The following is an 18764-nucleotide window of genomic DNA, read 5'->3' as shown; positions in this document are numbered from 1 at the left end:
ATGAATAAAAAATGTATAATGTGCTGGTACAAATAATACAAATAATATACAGCTGTAGTCACGCCGTGTACAACTCATCTTCCCACGATGCTTAGCGAGAGGGGGCGTAGTCGTCGCGCACAAGACAACATACATTTCGTTCGTGGACAGAGCAGCATGGGCAGAAGCGAATAGCTGGACTTAAGTCAACTGTTAATAAATTGCTCATATTACGCTTTTGGGTCGTGGCAATCGGCCCACACAGTGACGATGGCCTCTCAATCAGACGCCGCTCTGCTGTATTTGATTTATCAGCACCTGAAGGTGAACGGACACTCAAAAGCTGCAAGCATGTTGAAGAAACACGTTTCACAGGTGAGACTGTCTGGTCGTTGTTATGCAACATTGTTTTTGTTCTAGTACATTTTAACTGCGTCTATTCTCTTGGCTGACAATAAACCAGAATGGGAACTATGATTGTACATTTCAATATTAGCGTTATTTATCCTCAGACATCATCTGTGTGCCACGTCGCGTTACATAACGCATACATGTTTACATACGGCACTGCTGGGTGTATTTCATGGGCCTGTGCGTTGATGCACGGGCTTTCTTGACGAAAAGAACACGATGTTACAGTTGCAGCAGCATGGCAGCAACCAAAGGCACAGCCCCCCTGGCCCCTGCTGCTTAGGACTACACAACAGTGCAAACTCTGTTCATAATATTATTATGTTTACGATACTGTCTAGTGGTTCTCTCAACATTTTCAGGCCGTGATCGCCCCGAAATAATCATATTTGAAGGACCCCAACAAATAATATTATTCAACTGGGGACCCACTCTGACAAGCACGTGGTTTGAACTTGAGTTCCATTTAGTTTGACTTGGTTGGTTCCACAGACGAATAGCTAAATCACAGATCTACAAGTTCAACAAGTTGTGATCTTGTAGATTTATCACACATTATATTATTTGACAATTTGGCCAAGGTTTGACCAGTTTTTATAGGTTGTTGTTGATTAGCCTACCTTTGACACAGTAATACACTTTTTTTTTTTTTTTTTTTGTTTCTTTCTTGTGGTATTAAGTGAAGTCCTCATCTGGGGACCCCCCAAAATAAATACATATGTGGGAAGTTGGGAACCCCTCTGGATGTTCCGACCCACAGGTTGAACCACTGCTACTACACTAGAACCTGAGCTTCTCTCTCTCTCTCTCTCTCTCTCTCTCATATAGTTGGAAACACCAGAAGAGAGCCCCAGCCTGCATGATATATACACAGGCTGGAACAAGTAAGTTGTTCCTTCACATACAGTAAAATTATTTGCTTGCATTTGCTTTATTAAAAATTCAAAGCCAATATGTAAGAAATAAAGATTTTGAGACGGTGTCTTAAAAAACAAAGACACTGTGTCTTCAATTATTTAAATACTTTCAAGTTTGAATTCACACAAAGTGGGCCTATAACAAATATCTAGCTTCACCTTAATGTTTTTTGTATTTGTGCATGGTTGTCCATGTATCTGTCGTGTGTGTGTATTTGTTTATCCACAGACTGGTCTCTCTAGCTGAACATACTAAGCAGGAAATGGATATGGACTCGATCACGCTGAAGAAAAGCATCAAACCAGACCCTGCCACCAATGAAAAAGATGACACCACAAACGTAGAAGAAGAAAAGGTGGACATTAAGCCTTCCACCAGTGAAGAAGAGATGGAGACTACGCCTCTAGTTGGTATGTGTCTGTATGCACAGCTGTCTGTCTGTCTATATCTGCCTGCCTGTTTGCCGCCGGTGTCTCTCTCTCTGTCTTGTTAATTCACTTCATGTTCTGCTTTTCTTTAGTGTGTTCAATTCTTCCTGTCTCCATGTACCTATACATATTAAAATCCAAATCCAAGGTATCATTCTATTTTTATTCTTTCAGGATGTTTCATTTCCAGTGGACTTTTTTGTCCACTTTACCCATTATGTGAGGGATAATCAATGGGGAGCAGGTCATTATTAAGAAATTGACCTCGGCTGACAGGGTGATTATACCATAGACATAGAAAATTAGACGCCTCGTTTGCCGCTGCAATTCATTTGAGTGTCATGTATCGCACTGATACGGGCGGAAGTGTGCCGTTATATGGCGCATTCAGTCATGTGACTCAAGTACTTTCCTTTCATTACTTTACTTGGCACCAACGCGGAAGCTTGCCCTCACTTCAGAGCATACGCCCCAGAGCCGAAGGGGCGTCTACCTTTCTATGGGCAATGAAGAGGTTTATTTCTCAATAATGACTCTCCATTGATTATCCCACTTATTTCATAGATACTTACCGGTAATTTAAAAACATAATGTATTACTATTGACCCAAAAGTAACAACAAACCAATTTGATTGATTTGAAAAGGATTTCATTGCTTACAGTAATGGAAGTATTCCATTAATTCATGCCAGGTGCAGTGGTCGTGCAACGTGGTCGTCTTGGAAAACAATGGGAAGTGTTGATTAAAAATAATCAATATTTGGTCACTGCATTGTATATTTATCACTTCAAATGTTTTCAAAAACATTATTGAGAGTACTGTTTATCTGTAAATGACATCATGTGTTTGTCTACATGGCTACAATGTTGGATATGGCACAAATCAAACAGGTGTTTTTGATTATACAGCGCTCAGTATTCAAAAATATTCAACCAAGTCGTGTAATGGTTCCTTTTAATGTATGCTTTTTTGAAACAATGTTTGCTATTATATAAGGGGCTTATCACATTTTTAAACATAACATGATACTGTCCAGCCACCACACAGTCATTTAATATGACTTGCTACTCTCAAAACACAAGCATTTCTTCCCCAACTCCAGAGTCCCAGACGAATGGTGCTGCTGCTGAGTCATCCAATGGAGGCTCTCCATCCATGGGGAAGGATCCTGAGGTCCTCCCTGATCAGGCTAATGGTGCTGCTGCTGAGTCATCCAATGGAGGCTCTCCATCCCCGGGGAAGGATCCTGAGGTCCTCCCTGATCAGGCTAACGATTCTGAGAGCAAAACTAAGACAGAATCCCCGGGGAGCGAGAGCTCTGATAAAGAAGAGGACGCAACAGAACAAGAAGAGGTAAACCGAGAGAGAAGTGTGAGCGTTGACCACCACGGCGTGGCGTCATGTTGTCGTTTTCGGTGGTCGCCTCTTCCCCGAAAACTGGACTATGAATAGGCCTTAAAGGTATTATGACATGATTTATAACATAATTTTAACAACATTAAAAGTCTTGGCCATGGTCCTTCAAACGTGTCTAAAAAGTTTGAACACTCAACTCCACTCCAGTATTTCTTGACACGAGTTTTTGTGCATGTGTAAAGTTCATCCTGAGAAGCCATGGAAAAACACATTATTTTAGCCTGTAGATGTCGGTAATTCCCCCTTTCCTGTCAACCCAAGATGCGCTTCTTTGACAACGTGGTAGGAACGTCGTCAAAAATAAAAGAGTCGTCTAGGCCAGTTGGTATCCAGTGTAAGGACTTGTGTTGATTGACACAGCCAACAACAGAGCAGATTGATTTTTCTCTAGAAGCCATTATTAGTAAGTATTACAAAGAAACAAAGTCGCGATCACAATGAGGAAGCGGAGAAGAGAGGGTAGGCACTAGGCAGGGAGCAGAGGGGAGGGGGCGGAGGTTTAGCGGAGATCTACGTATATCTCTGCCGTCCAACCAGATGAGACATTTTTGCATAATTATTCACAAAAGTCCAGACAGCAGAGAATACACTGAATGTTCAAACTTCGTTTTTTTTTTGTGAAATTGATGTCAAGAAAAGCCAAAAAATCTACAAAAATGTCTTTTAAATGTCACAATCCCTTTAAAGGTGACTCCAGACCGAGCAAACTTGTCCAGACTAGTCAAAGACTCTGTAAAACGCAGTAGATCATGAACCTAATCAACCCCGATGTTTGACCAGCTATAGACTTGTATAGTTGATTACTTTTGATGGTTGACCCTTGGGGGTCCCAACCCACTGGTTGAGAACAACTGCTCTAACCCATTCTGACCTGAGATCAGATTCATACGAGGTTTCCGCCGGACAAACACTGGGTCTGATGAACCCATTCTGACCTGAGATCAGATTCTAAAAATGTCAGTCGCTCTTTGATTTTTCAAAAATAGCAGACCTACAAGCTCGTATCGCGCCACTCGGTGGCGCGATATGAGCTTGTAGATCTGCTATTTTTAAATAGCTAAAGCATAACATGATGCTGACACCAAAATGGGTGCCCGTTCAGAATGGGCTAGTTGATTGGCCGGGTGCTTCTCGGGTTATGCAGAGGACGCAGAGATTCTGCACATTTATAGAGTGGCCTGGCCATTCTGGAGCCATGTGGAACTCCACGTTCAAGTCGAACCTCATCGATTCCTCTGTCTTTGCATCTAATCCTCGTCTCATTCAGGGATGGGAAGGGACTAATGCGCTAGGAAGTGAAGGATGCGAGGATAAGTAGAGTATTGGAATTTAACTGGAGATGGATAGTAGATACAGTAGATGGGTAGTGGTAGTGGTACATCGATATATTATGTTTTATGTATGTAGGTAGGTAGCTAGATGGTTAATTAAATGGTTCTGTAGACTATGGACTGTTAATGTTCTGACTTAGAAGTGCCGTATTCTCGCAATAAACAATACAATTAAATAAACATGTTCATGTATCCTTTGCGGTGTGCTTGTGATAGCAAATTATTTTGGAAAATTACTTTTGCATCTTTGCCCTTTGTTGTTGGAGTAGTATTATACTGTACTCTCTGACAGACTCACTGACATACACTACACACATAGCTTAAAGCCAGTCACTGCAATAATTTGTGTGTAGATAGATGGGCATTGGCTTATGTACTTTAAAAAGGCAGACACAAACACACCGCTACCTTCACCATGTGTGTGTATACTATAGTCTATCCATGTCCTCTACTCTGTTGTGATTGTATTATCTCTGTCTGTCTGTCTCTGATGCGTGTTATCTCAGGCAATGTATGTGAATCCGGTTTTTATTCTTTTATACTCGTCCAGTGATGCAGTAGATGCTGATAGCTGGCTCTAATACTGTTTGAACAGACCTGTGTGCCTGAGAGAGACTCATAATCTCCTGATACAAACCGTGTGTGCGTGTGTGCCTGTGCACGCAGCGTTCTGTTGATCCCGACTCCTGGACAGTGTTCAAATCTGTGCTACAGTGGTGGTGGTTATTTCTGGTTCTGTCTGGTTCTGTTAATGTGAAACCCTCTGTGGTTCGCATCTAATGCCCATACAGCTGCAGTTTATAAGGCAACCAGTACTCTTGCACGCACGCACACGCATGCATGCAACAAAACATTGTATATTTAAATTGTCCGACTGAAGTCGGTACTGATTTGGGCTGTAATACCAGCTGCAAAATATAAAATAATTAGTCACTGTGGATTACCAGCAGTCGTTAAGAATACAAGCATTGTTAGTCATGCCAGCTGTCCGCAATTATTAGGCATATTTTATAGTTAGCCACTCTAGATGCCCCTGCCCATGCATCTAATAGGACACAAAGTTACAGCAGTTACAGACAGTTACAACTCAGAAGGTGAGGCTCTAGCCAAGAAGCCCACCAAGTGGGCCTCCCTGCTGCAGTGCAGCCAACCCACCCCTGATCAGGCCAAAGCCCAACTTCAGTCCCCTACCCAGCCAAGGCTTCTGGCTCAGAAAGCATTGTCAGAAAAAGAGTCAATGCAGGTTTGATATGAGCCTCTTAGGGGTTCTAGTTCATCTGATGTTAATCTGAACTGCATTTGTGTAATTCTAGCCTTCATTGTTTGCTATTCAACTTTTCAACATACCGGTATGTAGTCTTTACTTCAACAGCTGTAGTATTTATTGGTTGGTAATGCTTTAGTGAAAGTCCCGGTGACTGATGCTGTGTCCTTTGATCTCCCTTATGAGAAAGCATGCAGATCTAGAAATAATGAAGTGTAGCAGCCAGCTATGCAGGAATGTGCTTTGGTGACATTGTTTTCAGAATATATCAACACTCCTTTTATAACATAACAGATAATGCAAATCTCTACAACAGTTGGAGAGACTATTTGTCATCTCTTGTTCTCACACAATTTTACTTGCAGAAATATTGTAGGAACGTAAAAGTGCTGAATATCTTTGTATGAGAGCTCAAGGATCAAATGTACAGTGAAACTTTTATTTTCCAACTGACAAACCTTCCTCCATTATTCCTCAGAACGCAGAGCCAGCGGTTGAAGTACCTGTGGTTCCGTCTGAAGTCTCTGACAATCAAGTGGAAACTCTAACTCCCACCCCCATAGCCAATGGGGGTGAATCATTAGAGGAAGAGGAGGACATTCCTGTCGAGGTGCAGCATGGGAAACTGTTTGGTGGATACTTGTAGTCTTGTCAAACCTTTTTTATATGCTCAAAAGTCGTTCAACACCTCATGTCTTGTAACATTGTAGTGTGGAGAATCAGGAAATATTCACTGTAAAATAATAATTATGAATGATTATTAACAGCCACAGCACAGGCTGTCTTGTGCACAATCAGTCATAGTTCTGCTCTTTGAGCTGCAAGGAGACCAACAGGAGAACAAACATTCAAGCGTCTTTGTACACTTCGAAAACGTTCATTCTGGGACCTCCCAGGTGATTTAGCCTCTGCTGACCTCTGATGACCTGAGGGGTCTTCTTTTTCCCTCGCAGGAAGCCGTCCCAGCCTTGCCCACCTCCTCTGAAGTGACACCTCAGGAGACCACTGAGCCGCCAGTGGAGCCAACCGACCTTCCCACTGACGGTACGAACAGCCAATGGCGTTTTGAACCCGGCTTGCTATTTAACCGCTGTGTATGGGATCTTGTAAACACTAGCTCACACCACACTGTGGATACTCACAAGGCGTTGTGATGAAAACACTGGAGGCTTGTCTGTCCAGAGCCCTCTAGTGACAATCTGGCCACGTTGTGAGGAGAGTGTGGTCTAGAATCTGTACCGCATAAATGTTGCCAATGCATTCCCATGCTAGTGTGTCAATGCTTTCACCTTAATGAAAGACAGCATAACATTCTGTCAATTAAAGTCGCAATACAGAAATAATTTTATGCCCAAACCACACCAATGGGTGGCCATGCAACTCCTTGCAACCAAACGGTTGCGTGAAGACTCATGTAGTTGCAAGCAACCATTGAATTGAACCAATTGAATCACTTGCGTCGACATGCAACAGGACATATCACACCGCTGCGACGGACGCTAAAACTGTTTTGGTGTGGTTTGGGCTTTAGTTTAAACTCTGTATTATACATTATATACATCATAACTACAGTATTACAGCTGCAGTGGTTGGAGGTGGTCTCCCTACTCTTAAGCCCGAGACGCAACAAAACAGTTTCAGCGTTCGTCGCAACGTCCTGTTGCACATCGGCGCATGGTGGAGTATGTCGACGCAAGTGATTCAATTGGGTCAATTCAATGGTTCCTTGCAACTACATGCGTCTACTCGCAACCATTTGGTTGCAAGGAGTTGCATGGCGACTCATTGGTGTGGTTTGGGCTTTACATTGAGAAATGTTTTTGTCTGGAAGGACACTGGTAGCCCTGAGTGAAGTGCATAAGACAATTATCTCCCCAGCATATCGTCTCTGTCGGGTGGACACCTCATATGTTCAAAATTGTGTCTATTTCAGGATTCAAATTCAAAAATGGCAAAAGTAGCAGATGTTTCGAACTTCTGCTACGCATCAGATCAAGTAGTAGGGCATTTATTTATGAAGAAAAATAAAACGTACTGCCCGACAGCAATGATATACTAAGCTCTGTAGCACCACACAGAAGAGTCCATGTCAGGACACAGTGAGGCTGACTGTTCCATTTGGCACAACGCCCTAACCAGATGTTCAAAGCTGCTGTTCTCTTCCCATTTGGCAGCCTCTTAAGTTGTATAATATCTTGTTTTTTGTTTAACTTGTCAAAGCTTGTTTCATCAGCTTGAGTGGGGAACAGTAAGAGTTCATCAGTGCACACTAACGCAAAGTCATATTGGACAGATCATTTGACCATTTAAGTAGTTTATTAGTAGTTTTACACAGCAGAGCACAAGAAATGAGTTGATCAGCCAAGGAGTTTGCGAAATTAACTGTGGACAGACGTATGGACAATTGACGTGCACTATCTGTCTGGCAGTTGGAGATGAAAAAAGATTGCCAATGTCGTCCATTTTGTATTGAAGCAGTACAAAAAAAAGCCCCAAACAGCCATTTTGGAAATCTCTTTTGTTTGTTTATGTAAACTAGGCCCTGATGAGTCTGCTGCTCCAGCCTCTGTGTGTGAAAGCTCCAAAGAGGAAGAGGACAAGGAAACTGAGGTAGTTTAATCCGCTTACAATTTCATGTTGCTCTTATTGTGTGTGTATATATGGTCGGTCTTGCCAACACAAGATATCGTTTCTTTCTGGAAGTCATAGAATCCAGTGTTGCAAGAAAAGAAAAAGAACAAGGCCCAGGCAAGCTGTACTGTTGTGTTGTTGAGCATAAATTGTGATGAACATGGCCTGCATTATAATTTCATGCATTGACATTAAAGCTTTTGGATCTCTATCCATGAGCTTAAGTAAAGTATGGCCTTGATTGCATTCTGAAAGAGAAATGCAAAAGCAACAGTACAGCTCTGGGACTTTTTTTTTAAATAAGAGTCTTTCTGGAATTGAGCTATATTTAGTTTGACAAGACTATACCTGCAAGTAGGAGATATTGATTTGTCTGTTTTGGTCTGTTTATAAAGCTTTACAATGTAAATGTTTGGCATTCAGAATTATGCTTTTTCCAGAGAGACTTGCAAAGTGCAAGATCTCATCCAAGTGAAGTGGCATGAGTCCTAATGATCAAACGGTGTAAATGGTCATGTACATAGAGTACAAAGAAAACTAGTTACTATACTGCTACAAACTCCAAACAGCATGCTATCTAAATACATTCTTAACATTTGTGGTCAAGCAAACGGTATATATAAATAACATCACACGATGAAAAAAGTAATGTCTATGAAGGTTTTTAAGAGATTCTCATTAATCAGTCTGAGCTCATGTTAACACATTGACATAAATTGCTGTCTGCCTTCGTTCAAAATATCCGCTTTGTGTGTGTCTCTCACTCGGATCGCACTGCAACACAGCTGCATGGCCTTGTTAACACCCAACCCAATATGTAGGGTTATGGAAACCCTTCCTTATCATATTTGGTAAATGCATGGTTACATCAGTGGTTCTCAAAGTCTCTGGGTTCTTTGAAGGGGTTCCAAATGTACCCTCACGGGTCTATAACTCTTGAGTGTTTAAAATGGAACCACGGGCCCATTTGGTATAATTTGCACACTCTCAGAATGATGGCAGTCCCTAAAATGTAAACCTTTGAGAAGCACTGGTTTAGATGAACTGTGTTCCATTATAGACTCTCCAGTCGGCTACTGGCAGTCCTCAGGAGGATGAAGGTGGTGACCTAGCTCTCCAGCAGAAACCAGAGGACCAACCGGTGACCTCAACAACCCCCTGTGACCCTGTGACCCCCTCTGACCCCTCTACTGCTGATATGGGTAACACTGCACTGCACCACAACAGCAACATCATAGGTTGTCATGAGACCCAGACTCCAGACTTATTTATCTCTTTAAAACATTCCTGTTACAAAATAAGTGACGAATTATCAGAAATAGTCTTCTAAACTAGCATGAAATAAGACGCAGTTGTTTAACCACTTGAGCCCTATTTTATAGTTTGTCATACATTACAATGGTGTCATGGGACAAAGATTGCTGATCTGCAAGTAAAACTCACAATGTGACACATTATGACGTGTTGTGAGCTTGTAGCTTGATTATTATGTTTGTCATCTTTGAAATCTTTTGAAAAATTGCCCATATGAGATTGCCAAAAAAGGGAGGACAGCTTGAAAGTGGTTAAAAGGCAATAAAAGTAAGAATTTACATTTTCATGGAAGTGTGGCTACGGAAACATGGTATAAAACTGTGAGTAGAGCGAGTAGATTTGGAATGAAGCCTGGAGCGGATTTTCAAGAACCGGTGTTCAGTTCCGCTCTGGTTGCACTCTGGTGCGCTGATGCCATGAGTTTGAAGTATGCCCGGTCCACAATGCATCTGTTTGTGCAGCGTGCCAACACGTAAAATAGCCTATACAATGGAGTGCGCTAAGTACTGTTTGAGAGAGGGAGACGAGCACAATTCTCCCACTCAACTCCACTCACACGTTATTCACAGAATAGGAGTCTCTGGGAGTTGAAACCCAAGGAAAAGTCTGTCAAGTAAAGAGTGTCTGATGGTCTTTCACTCACTGGTGTAATGCTCAGCTGTAGCCAACTATATAATAATACAGTTATAGAAAATTCCCTATAGTTACATTTATTTCTACCCTTTTGTGTGTAGGCCTTCCAGGCACCTATAGTAACTCTCTAGGACCTAGCTAATATTTTAGTTCAGGCTTCTGTGTGGGCGCCCTCAGTTGTTCAGGACCCCCAGTTGTGAAGTAGTGTACTGTGCATCTCACATGCTTGCACACAGACAAACAGGAGCACACAGACAAACAGGAGCAAAATAATGTGTTCTTGAGGAAGTAGGTTACAATATTATTAACTTATTTTGTAAAGATTTATGGTGAAAGAATGCATATATATATTGTTAAAAAAGTTCGTTTTTTGCTAAGTTAATCACCATGCTACAGCCATGCTAAAGTTAGCTAATATTAGCTTTCTGACTTCCTTAGCTCCATGAGAAACATTACCTGTACAAGTCTGTAATTTACATGATTCTGTACCTTTAGTATGTGGTTCAGTGTGGTAAAGCTAGCCTGTTACCTCCCCTAGGGCCTATACCCTATAGCCTACTATTGTTCAGTAACAGGCCAATTGAGTATTCTCCTCCCAACTCCAAATTATTTTCTGGCTTCCATTCCCTAATATCCCACATTTTGTATTTCTGTCACTGCATTTTCCCTAAGCATAGACAAGCTTGCTGCCTCTATTAAAGGCTACTATTTTTCACAACAGTACTTCAAATTCTAGCAACCATTTTCTAAAGCTTACTGTGGTTTGATTTTTGCAAAAGCCAATAGATCAGTCACGGTGTAACAATCAACTTGCATATACTTGAAACGTGTTAAATATACTAATACTGATAATGCATTTATTATTTATTTGTATTGTTACTTTTAAGGTATCTTGGGGTTTAATGCATTTTAAAACCAAAAAATAAGTTTAAACAACCATGCACTTACCGGTATGTTAGGACAGTGACTCTTGATTTAAGGTCCTTGCAGACTGATACATTCTTTTTGACAATCTGCCGTTTTTATGCAAAACGCAGCAGTCTACAAGGACTCTATGTTAAACTCTAAGTTCTAATCAACTGAAACAAATTATCCATAATGTATAAATTATAGATAGGGTTCAGGACACAGGCCTTTTCGAGGAGGGGTCAGAATAAATTATGGACTTATTCGTTATTCATCTCAACTGCTCAATTAACACAACAAACATTTGTATTAACTATTAACACAAAATTGGCCACTGCTGTGAATAGACAGTGTATTGATGCCGGTATGGTTCTTTGAAATAAATTTACATTCACATGGATCTCACCTCCCAGAGTCCCTGCGCATATTGGTATTTTTTCAATATATCTTGCCAGCTCGTAACATAACTGCTGTAGTCTAGTTAGTTAGCTACCTAAGAGCTTGTTATTAACAAGAATGGTTGGGACAGCGGTGTCATTGTTTACTCTACAGAATGAAACGGTCTGTATTAGTAGAATAATTGGTTGTTGGTAATTCCAGTTGAAGAGACGCCCGCTGCTGCTGGAGAGGAACCAGACGTACAGGACTCAACCATCCTAAATCTGGACCTAGTAACCAGCACTCCGCTCCCTGGGAAAAAGAAGAGGAAGAAGAACAAGAAGTCCTTGGATACGTCTACTGAAGAAGCTCCTGTCGTCGCGGATGCTGTCGAGGACACACCCATTGCTATGACGCCCATTGACCCTCCGCTCGCCCCTGTGAGTACAGCAAAGAAAGACAAGAAGAAACGGAAGAATATGACTGCAGAGGGGAAGCAGGTGGAGGACCCTAAAGAGGAGAAGGTGGAAGAGAAGGAGGAGGTATGTCAGGTCAGTCCACCAGCCAAGAAAAAGCTAAAGAAGAAGAAAAAGGGAGAGACTGTCGAAGTGGAGGGGAAACAAGAAGAGGAAGAGGAGACGACTCCCTCCACACTCCCAGAAAAGAAAATCAGGAAGAGGAGAGGGGGAGGTGTGGGAGAGGAGGAAGGGCAGGCGGAGTTGGAGAGCCCTGCGACTCCACCCAAGAAGAAGAAGAAAAAGGAGGCGGCGGAGGAGGTGACGGAGGAGAAGGCAGAGCCTCCCATCACTCCAGCCGAGGATGGTCAGAAAAAGAAAAAGAAGAAAAAGAGGTCACCAGCAGAGGGAAATGGACAGGAAAGCAGCAGCACAGGTGGGAATGGTGGGGAGTCATACTTATGGAATCATGTACTTTTCTTTTTATAATATTTGTTTTATTTGGAAAGAGCAGCACAATACAGATAGCATTTTCACATATGACACACGAGCAATTCCCAAGATTTTTTCTTTTTTTTTCCACCCCTCTTCCCTCCCTCATCCCCCCTCCATGTGGCTCCAACTCCAATGTCTCCGTATAGTCCTTTTTCATATGACATCAAGTCCACACTTAAAGGACAACTTTAGTTGTTTTCAACCAAGGTTCATGTTTTAGGTTGTTATTAGAGAAACTAAAAGGTGAGTGTTAATTTTCTTTCATTTGCTGCTTTCTTTCGTTTTGGGGATTTTAGCAGGTTTTGACAGGGGGCTAAATATGTATTTTTTTCCCCAAATTTTATGGTGATTTATTTATTTATTATTTACTATAGTCCTAATAAACCCCAGGAAATTACATCTGGCCACAAAAGATCACAGGATCTACTGAATGTGAAGGTAGCCTACTGGGGGAAGGCTTATACTGTGTGTATAGGCTCAATATGTCAGTTTGTCACATTCAGTAGATCCTGTGATCTTTCGTGGCCAGATGTAATTTCTTGGGGTTTATTAGGACTATAGTAAATAATAAAATAATAAATTGCCATAATATTTTGTAAAAATATACATATTTAGCCCCATGCTCGAATGCCCCCGCCCCCCTGTCAAAAACTGCTAAAATCCCTAAAACGAAAGAAAGCAGCAAATGAAAGAAAATTAACACTCACCTTTTAGTTTCTCTAATAACAACCTAAAACATGAACCTTGGTTGAAAAAAACTAAAGTTGTCCTTTAAACAGGGACAAACGGGGCAATATCACTTCGGGTTGAAACATTTCCGGAGGAAAAAAAGAAAAGAGTGGGCAGAAAAAGACAGACAGAAAAACTACGGAATCATGTACTTTTCATGAATGAAAGTGGTACATAACATGTTGATAGCATGCAGATAATCAGAAAACCTAATGTAACAAGGAGATGTCCCCTCTGTTTATGGCAGAGAATCATATAATTTAGTGTTCCCACCTCAAAATGATTTAGGTGGACAAAGTAGAAAAAAAACTAAGAAGAAAGAAAGCGTTCTGCTGATAGTGATGGAATAGGCCATTCCCATCATACAAATGATGCTGTTCACACACCGAGATCAGGACTTGTCACCTGTCCCTGTTTGAGCTGCTTTTAAAAAATTAAGGAAATCTTGGACCAAAATACAAAAGAATATATATTTTTTATCATGGGCTTGTGAGCTTACTAGATGCAAATTTGGACTTAAGAGCAGAGCAGGTATGTTCTGTCGTTGAGTGCTGTTATTGAGTCATTGCGATGATGTAGATGTAAACAACCGAAAGTAGCAACGTGTTAGTGAAACCAATAATTGAATAGCTACGTCATTATGCCTGCCTACCAGCATGGTTGGCTGACCATGACTGTGCTCAACATGGCTAGCATAACTAATCAGTGCGACTTCAGCACAGTTTTAACCTGCCAGATGTGTGCGCACGTGAAAATACAATTGGGACAGTTGTCAGTTCTCAGAAACGTTCTGTGGTACAGTGGAAAGAAAGCCCTTTAGAGGACTGGGATCCTGACTACTGTATGTATCTAGTATGAAGTAAAAGTATGTACCGAACTATCATAAGTATTTCTTCTAGGGATGCCAAATTACATACATGAACTGTAAATGTTTTGGGCAGCAGTGGCCTAAATAAAGGCTAGGGGAGCGCATTTTTAAGTAAAAGGTTCCCGGTTCGATCCCGTGGACTAGCAGAAAAATATCTGGGTGGGGATGTGAACCCCCCAGCTGCTCCAGTGGAGCTGCTCAGTTATAGTAGGGCAGCTCCTCCCAGGTTTTATGTGCGTGTCTGCGTAAAGCATGGCTGGAAGAAAATAAGAAAATACATTCTAGGCCTTTTAATTACATTTATTTTTTTGTTTGTTTTGCATAATCCTCCCTACTATAGAGTGTGCTGCCAATATAAGGAGTTCCTCCCTGTCCCCAGTTAACCCCTGGGGTAAAAAGGTTTAGTTTTTGGCTAGGGTTAGCCAGCCTTCATCCAATCAGGATCAAGTGGGGGAGGGCCTTGGTGCACGTGCTGTTGGCCTTTTGTGTGTCTCCCCCACTGTTACCGGGGCGGTTTTCTCCAAATCACTGAATGCTCCTTTTAAAGTGACTTATACACCCTACATTTACCATTGGTTGCTTGTACAAACGGTTTGATAATGGTTTTAACTCTTTCTATCTCCCCATCTCTGTTTCCCCGTGCATCTCTCCCTCTTTCTGTATCCACCTCTACGTCCTACAGAAACCCCTGATGAATCTGCCGTCGCCATCTCAACTAGAACAAGACAGACTAATCACAGGACAAAAGTGAGTAAGAAGAAAAGGCTGTCGAGGAGGAAATTGAGTAGCAGCAGCCTTCCAGACCAGACACAGACCCCGACAAAGAACAGCCTTCCAGACCCGACAGAGACCCCAACACCCAAAGCAAAGAAAAAGTCAGTTTAATCATCTTCTTTATTTCTTAATGTTTTAAATACACTTACCAAATCTATCTGTTGCTTGTTATCATAGTTTTGCTGTACCGAAACAAAGTTTTTGTTAACCAAGTAAAGTGAACCATACAAATCTGAACCAATTCAAAATCAGGAAAACCCAGAACCAGGGGACCAAGGAGGTGACGACTCGAGCCAAAAGACAGGCTCCTGCTACCATACAGCAGGAAGATGTCACACCAAAGAATAAGAAGAAAATGGCTGCTGAGCTGGAAAACTTGTCCGCAAAAGAAAACCAGCCGCCGCTGAAGAAGAAAAAGAAGAATTCGGAAAAGGTTCCTGAACTCTCCCCTGCTCCATCTCCCAACGAGGGGAAGAAGAAGAAGCGGGGGAAAAGCGGTAAAGTCAAGACGGAGACGGAGACCTCCACTCCATCCATTGTTGAGGCCTCTGCCAAGAAAAAGAGTAAGACATTAATTTCCTTCGTCCCGTTGCTCATGAGGGAACTTACAATTTAGCAGATGCTCTTAATCCCGAGCGATTTACAGTAAGCAAGAACAACACATGGTAATACATCAAATACATAGAAATACTCATCAAGGATAAACATCCATCTAACATGGGGCCATCGACAACTTCTCTCCAACTCCCTTTTCTGGGCAGTCCTCTCCAAATCAAGGAACTCTGTGCCATCCTAAATGTTGTGATTTTACTTTTGTTTGTTTCATTTTTATTCTCTCTCTCAAACATGTACTACATTACTGTTACAGAGAAGAACAAACCAACTGAGGAGGTGACACAGTTACAATCTGTTCCAGACACGCACACTCCATCTGCTGCTGCTAAGGTAACAAACACACAGTAGTCATTTATACATTCCTGACTGAATCCTACTTGTATTGAAATACTGAAATTAGTTTCAGTACACTTAATTTAATTGGATTGTTTACATGAATGTTATTGTTTTTATATTTGCAGAAGAAGAAATCATCTAAAAAGAAGGTCATCTCATAAATTTAAGTAAGTAGCTACTTAGTCCAAACATCAGGAATAAAGTTTAAAAGTCCTTTATAATGTGTATTATATAAATGTATTTTTCTTTTGACAGGAAATTTGCGGCATGACTTCTTTGGGAACTGAAAGCCATTACTTTTAACTGGACCATCTCAGTAGTGTTATGTCTAATTTATACTGTCTTACTAGTGTCCTGTGACAAGAATAGCTATTATATTGGCTACAATCTACAAGCCCACAACGCATCACATTGAGCTTGTAGATCGACAGTATTTGGCGTGGGACATCATGCCAGATCATACGACCAAGTATAAATCAGGCTGTAGTCCAACCCCCAACCCGACATACACACACTACCTTAACCCTGTTTTTAATTCATGTTTTTTCTGTCCAAATAATGTTTGAATGAATCCACACACCCAATTGGCCAGAAAAGTAATGCTGTAGTGCCCTCTATGGGTTGAAACTTTCAAGCGTGTTGCACTTGTGACTACATCCAATCAGAGATGCACAACAGGGTATTTTATCATTGACACCTGATGGGAGACACCTATTGTGATGTCACTGATTGAATGTGGTCACCTGTGAGTGCAACATTGCTTCAAAGGCCAGAGTGATTTGGTGTGGATTCACTCTAGTGATGTCAAGTGCAAATTTACCTATATTTAACATGAAACCTATTATGTTTGTTTGACAGGTGGACATGACTGATATAACACTGCTTTCCGTGTCAAGGTCTCACGCCACTGGAACATTTCTGCCACCCTATGTAAAATGACATGTTTTGATGAGGTGTTGAAGTGTTCTGTCAGATGTCCTCCTAAGCATAATAGAATGATAGGATTCATGTCAAATATCATAAGTTGCCTTTTAAGACTGTTGTTTGTTTTTATACTGTCCTCTGGTCCCTTTTGCCATTTTGTTGATACAGTTTGGCACAGCTTGATCTGATATGTGAATTCTCATGAGACGGCTACAGTAATGAGAGGAGGGCCGCTTTGTTCCAATGAAGCCTTAAATCAAGTCAGGTTTTTTTTGTTGTAGTTTAGCTTCAGGATTTGGCATATCATTTAGCTTTATGCTGTGAAAAATAAGGGGAGTCTAGTGAGTATTAATCCTTGAACGTGTTGTTGCCTTTTCTGTCAAAGAGCCTTAAAAATGTGAACTTCCAAATGGCTTTCATGGGACACATTGTTTACAAATGTCTTGTTTGTTTTACATTTTTATATTCGTTTTATTTTTGCCTGGTCATGCATACTGTTCACAGATCACCATGCTTCCGCTGATGACAAAGGGGAATCACACCGAGTTTAGGTATTCAAACGTTTTCCTGTCTGCTGGGGACAGTTGAAGTTTTAAACCTTTTAGTGGGAAGTTTTGTGAACAAAGAACAAGCCTCCCGATTTTGTCATTGAGTCTCATTAGAAACGTCTGGACAGAAAAGATAAGGAATATAACCATTGTGTAGTTTTTTCTTTTCTTTTCTTTCTTTTTATCAGCTGAGATTGATTAATGTACCAAAAACGTGATTGAAATAATTGTTTATATTCTAAAACAAATTGTTGCTCCCCATTCATTATATTGCGCTCATGAACCATCTGTAAAAATCAACATACCTGAAGAGACAAAATCTGATGCATTGCATTGTTACTAAAAGGGCTTCTCTTTAAGACTTACTTGAAAAGCATTTCCCACACCCACCCACTAGTCACAGCGGTAGGGTTTCTCTCCCGTTTGGAGAAAATTCCACTCATTACACACTGTTCACAATACATGTCTAGATAGATACTTAACTCACTGGTCCTTTTGAGTACAGTACTCGATGGTAACAAATTACTATCCACATCATGGGAACAATGTTACACTTGTTAGGCCTTTGAATGTTTTAATTTTCTAAATGTGATATCACACTGCTGTTTTATAATTACCTCAACTGTTGTTCCCCCCCAATAAACAGTTTATATTTGTTTTCATTCAATGAAACCGTTTATATTTTTGAGGGGCACTAGCCCCTCCTATATATATGTTTAATGTTTGTTTTTCCTAAGACAAACATAAAAAATGCCATTGAAATGGACAGGGTTTAATATTAGTTTTGTCCATGTTTGTTTTGTCTGATAATTAAGTCATAAAAGATGTATACTATACGTATACATTGGTAGTACATAAATTAACCGTCCACGATGTAAGATGATAAGAGGGCCCCTCACTTCACACAGATGTGATTTTTATTTGTTTCAGTTGCATCATCACATTTATACATAGGTATAGAGGGTATGCACGTGACATCATTATACCTGAAAGTTATGCAGGAACGCCTATCGAGTGTCAAACCTTTGTCAATTCTATTCTAAATATGAGACGTGGTGGAATACAGACTATTTTTCTGAATAGTACACTACACTGACTACAGTAGAGATCTCGGGGCTTAAAGTTCTCAGTCCTGAAATTTCCATAGGGGTCATTTGATGAGATCAGTGCTGATTTGCAAAAAATATTTTTCAGTTTTGGGATTATTTTTTGCTTTTAGCCCTGTGCACTACAATACAGTATACAGACTACAGTATAGTAACTAACAAATGTATAGTTGCACCGCTCACTTCACACAGGTGTGATTTGTCAAAAGGTTAGTAACCTGTGTCATAAATATACGGTGTGATCTCATACTCCAGACTCCAGCATGTGTCTTCAACAAGGGGTCTGGGAACTGCCAATCTTGTG

The 18764-nt window shown here is 40.9% G+C and overlaps 1 protein-coding gene across 5 annotated transcripts; it reads left to right on the top strand.

Moving 5' to 3' along the window:
• Positions 1–122: 122 nt before the first annotated feature.
• LOC310871428 (uncharacterized protein) lies at positions 123–18026 on the top strand. 5 transcript variants are annotated; one of them, XM_083782956.1, is made up of 15 exons: positions 123–354; positions 1219–1274; positions 1537–1718; positions 2840–2910; positions 2989–3090; positions 6227–6358; positions 6702–6792; positions 8288–8358; positions 9440–9581; positions 11833–12501; positions 14840–15032; positions 15184–15494; positions 15800–15876; positions 16008–16049; positions 16138–18026. In XM_083782956.1, the coding sequence occupies exons 1-14, from the start codon at positions 250–252 to the stop codon at positions 16041–16043; spliced, it is 2238 nt and encodes a 745-aa protein (XP_083639082.1). In that variant the 5' UTR covers positions 123–249; the 3' UTR covers positions 16044–16049; positions 16138–18026. The 5 variants fall into 5 exon arrangements, with proteins under 5 accessions (XP_083639082.1, XP_083639081.1, XP_083639080.1 ...); XM_083782955.1 differs by having other exon boundaries at positions 2840–3090; positions 16011–16049; positions 16741–18026; XM_083782954.1 differs by having other exon boundaries at positions 2840–3090; positions 16011–16049.
• Positions 18027–18764: the final 738 nt, after the last annotated feature.

Source organism: Protomyctophum parallelum (genome assembly GCF_964188405.1).
Source record: "Protomyctophum parallelum genome assembly, chromosome: 14".
NCBI lineage: Eukaryota > Metazoa > Chordata > Actinopteri > Myctophiformes > Myctophidae > Protomyctophum > Protomyctophum parallelum.
The sequence above is the reverse complement of the archived record's forward strand: the minus strand, read 5'-3'. Positions and strand labels throughout refer to the sequence as shown.

Coding starts and splice junctions, on each gene's coding strand:
- LOC310871428 (XM_083782953.1), top strand. CDS start 250: ATGGCCTCTCAATCAGACGCCGCTCTGCTGTATTTGATTTATCAGCAC. Junction 1,719..2,839: donor GGAGACTACGCCTCTAGTTG/GTATGTGTCTGT, acceptor CCCCAACTCCAG/AGTCCCAGACGAATGGTGCT. Junction 9,582..11,832: donor CCCCTCTACTGCTGATATGG/GTAACACTGCAC, acceptor TGGTAATTCCAG/TTGAAGAGACGCCCGCTGCT.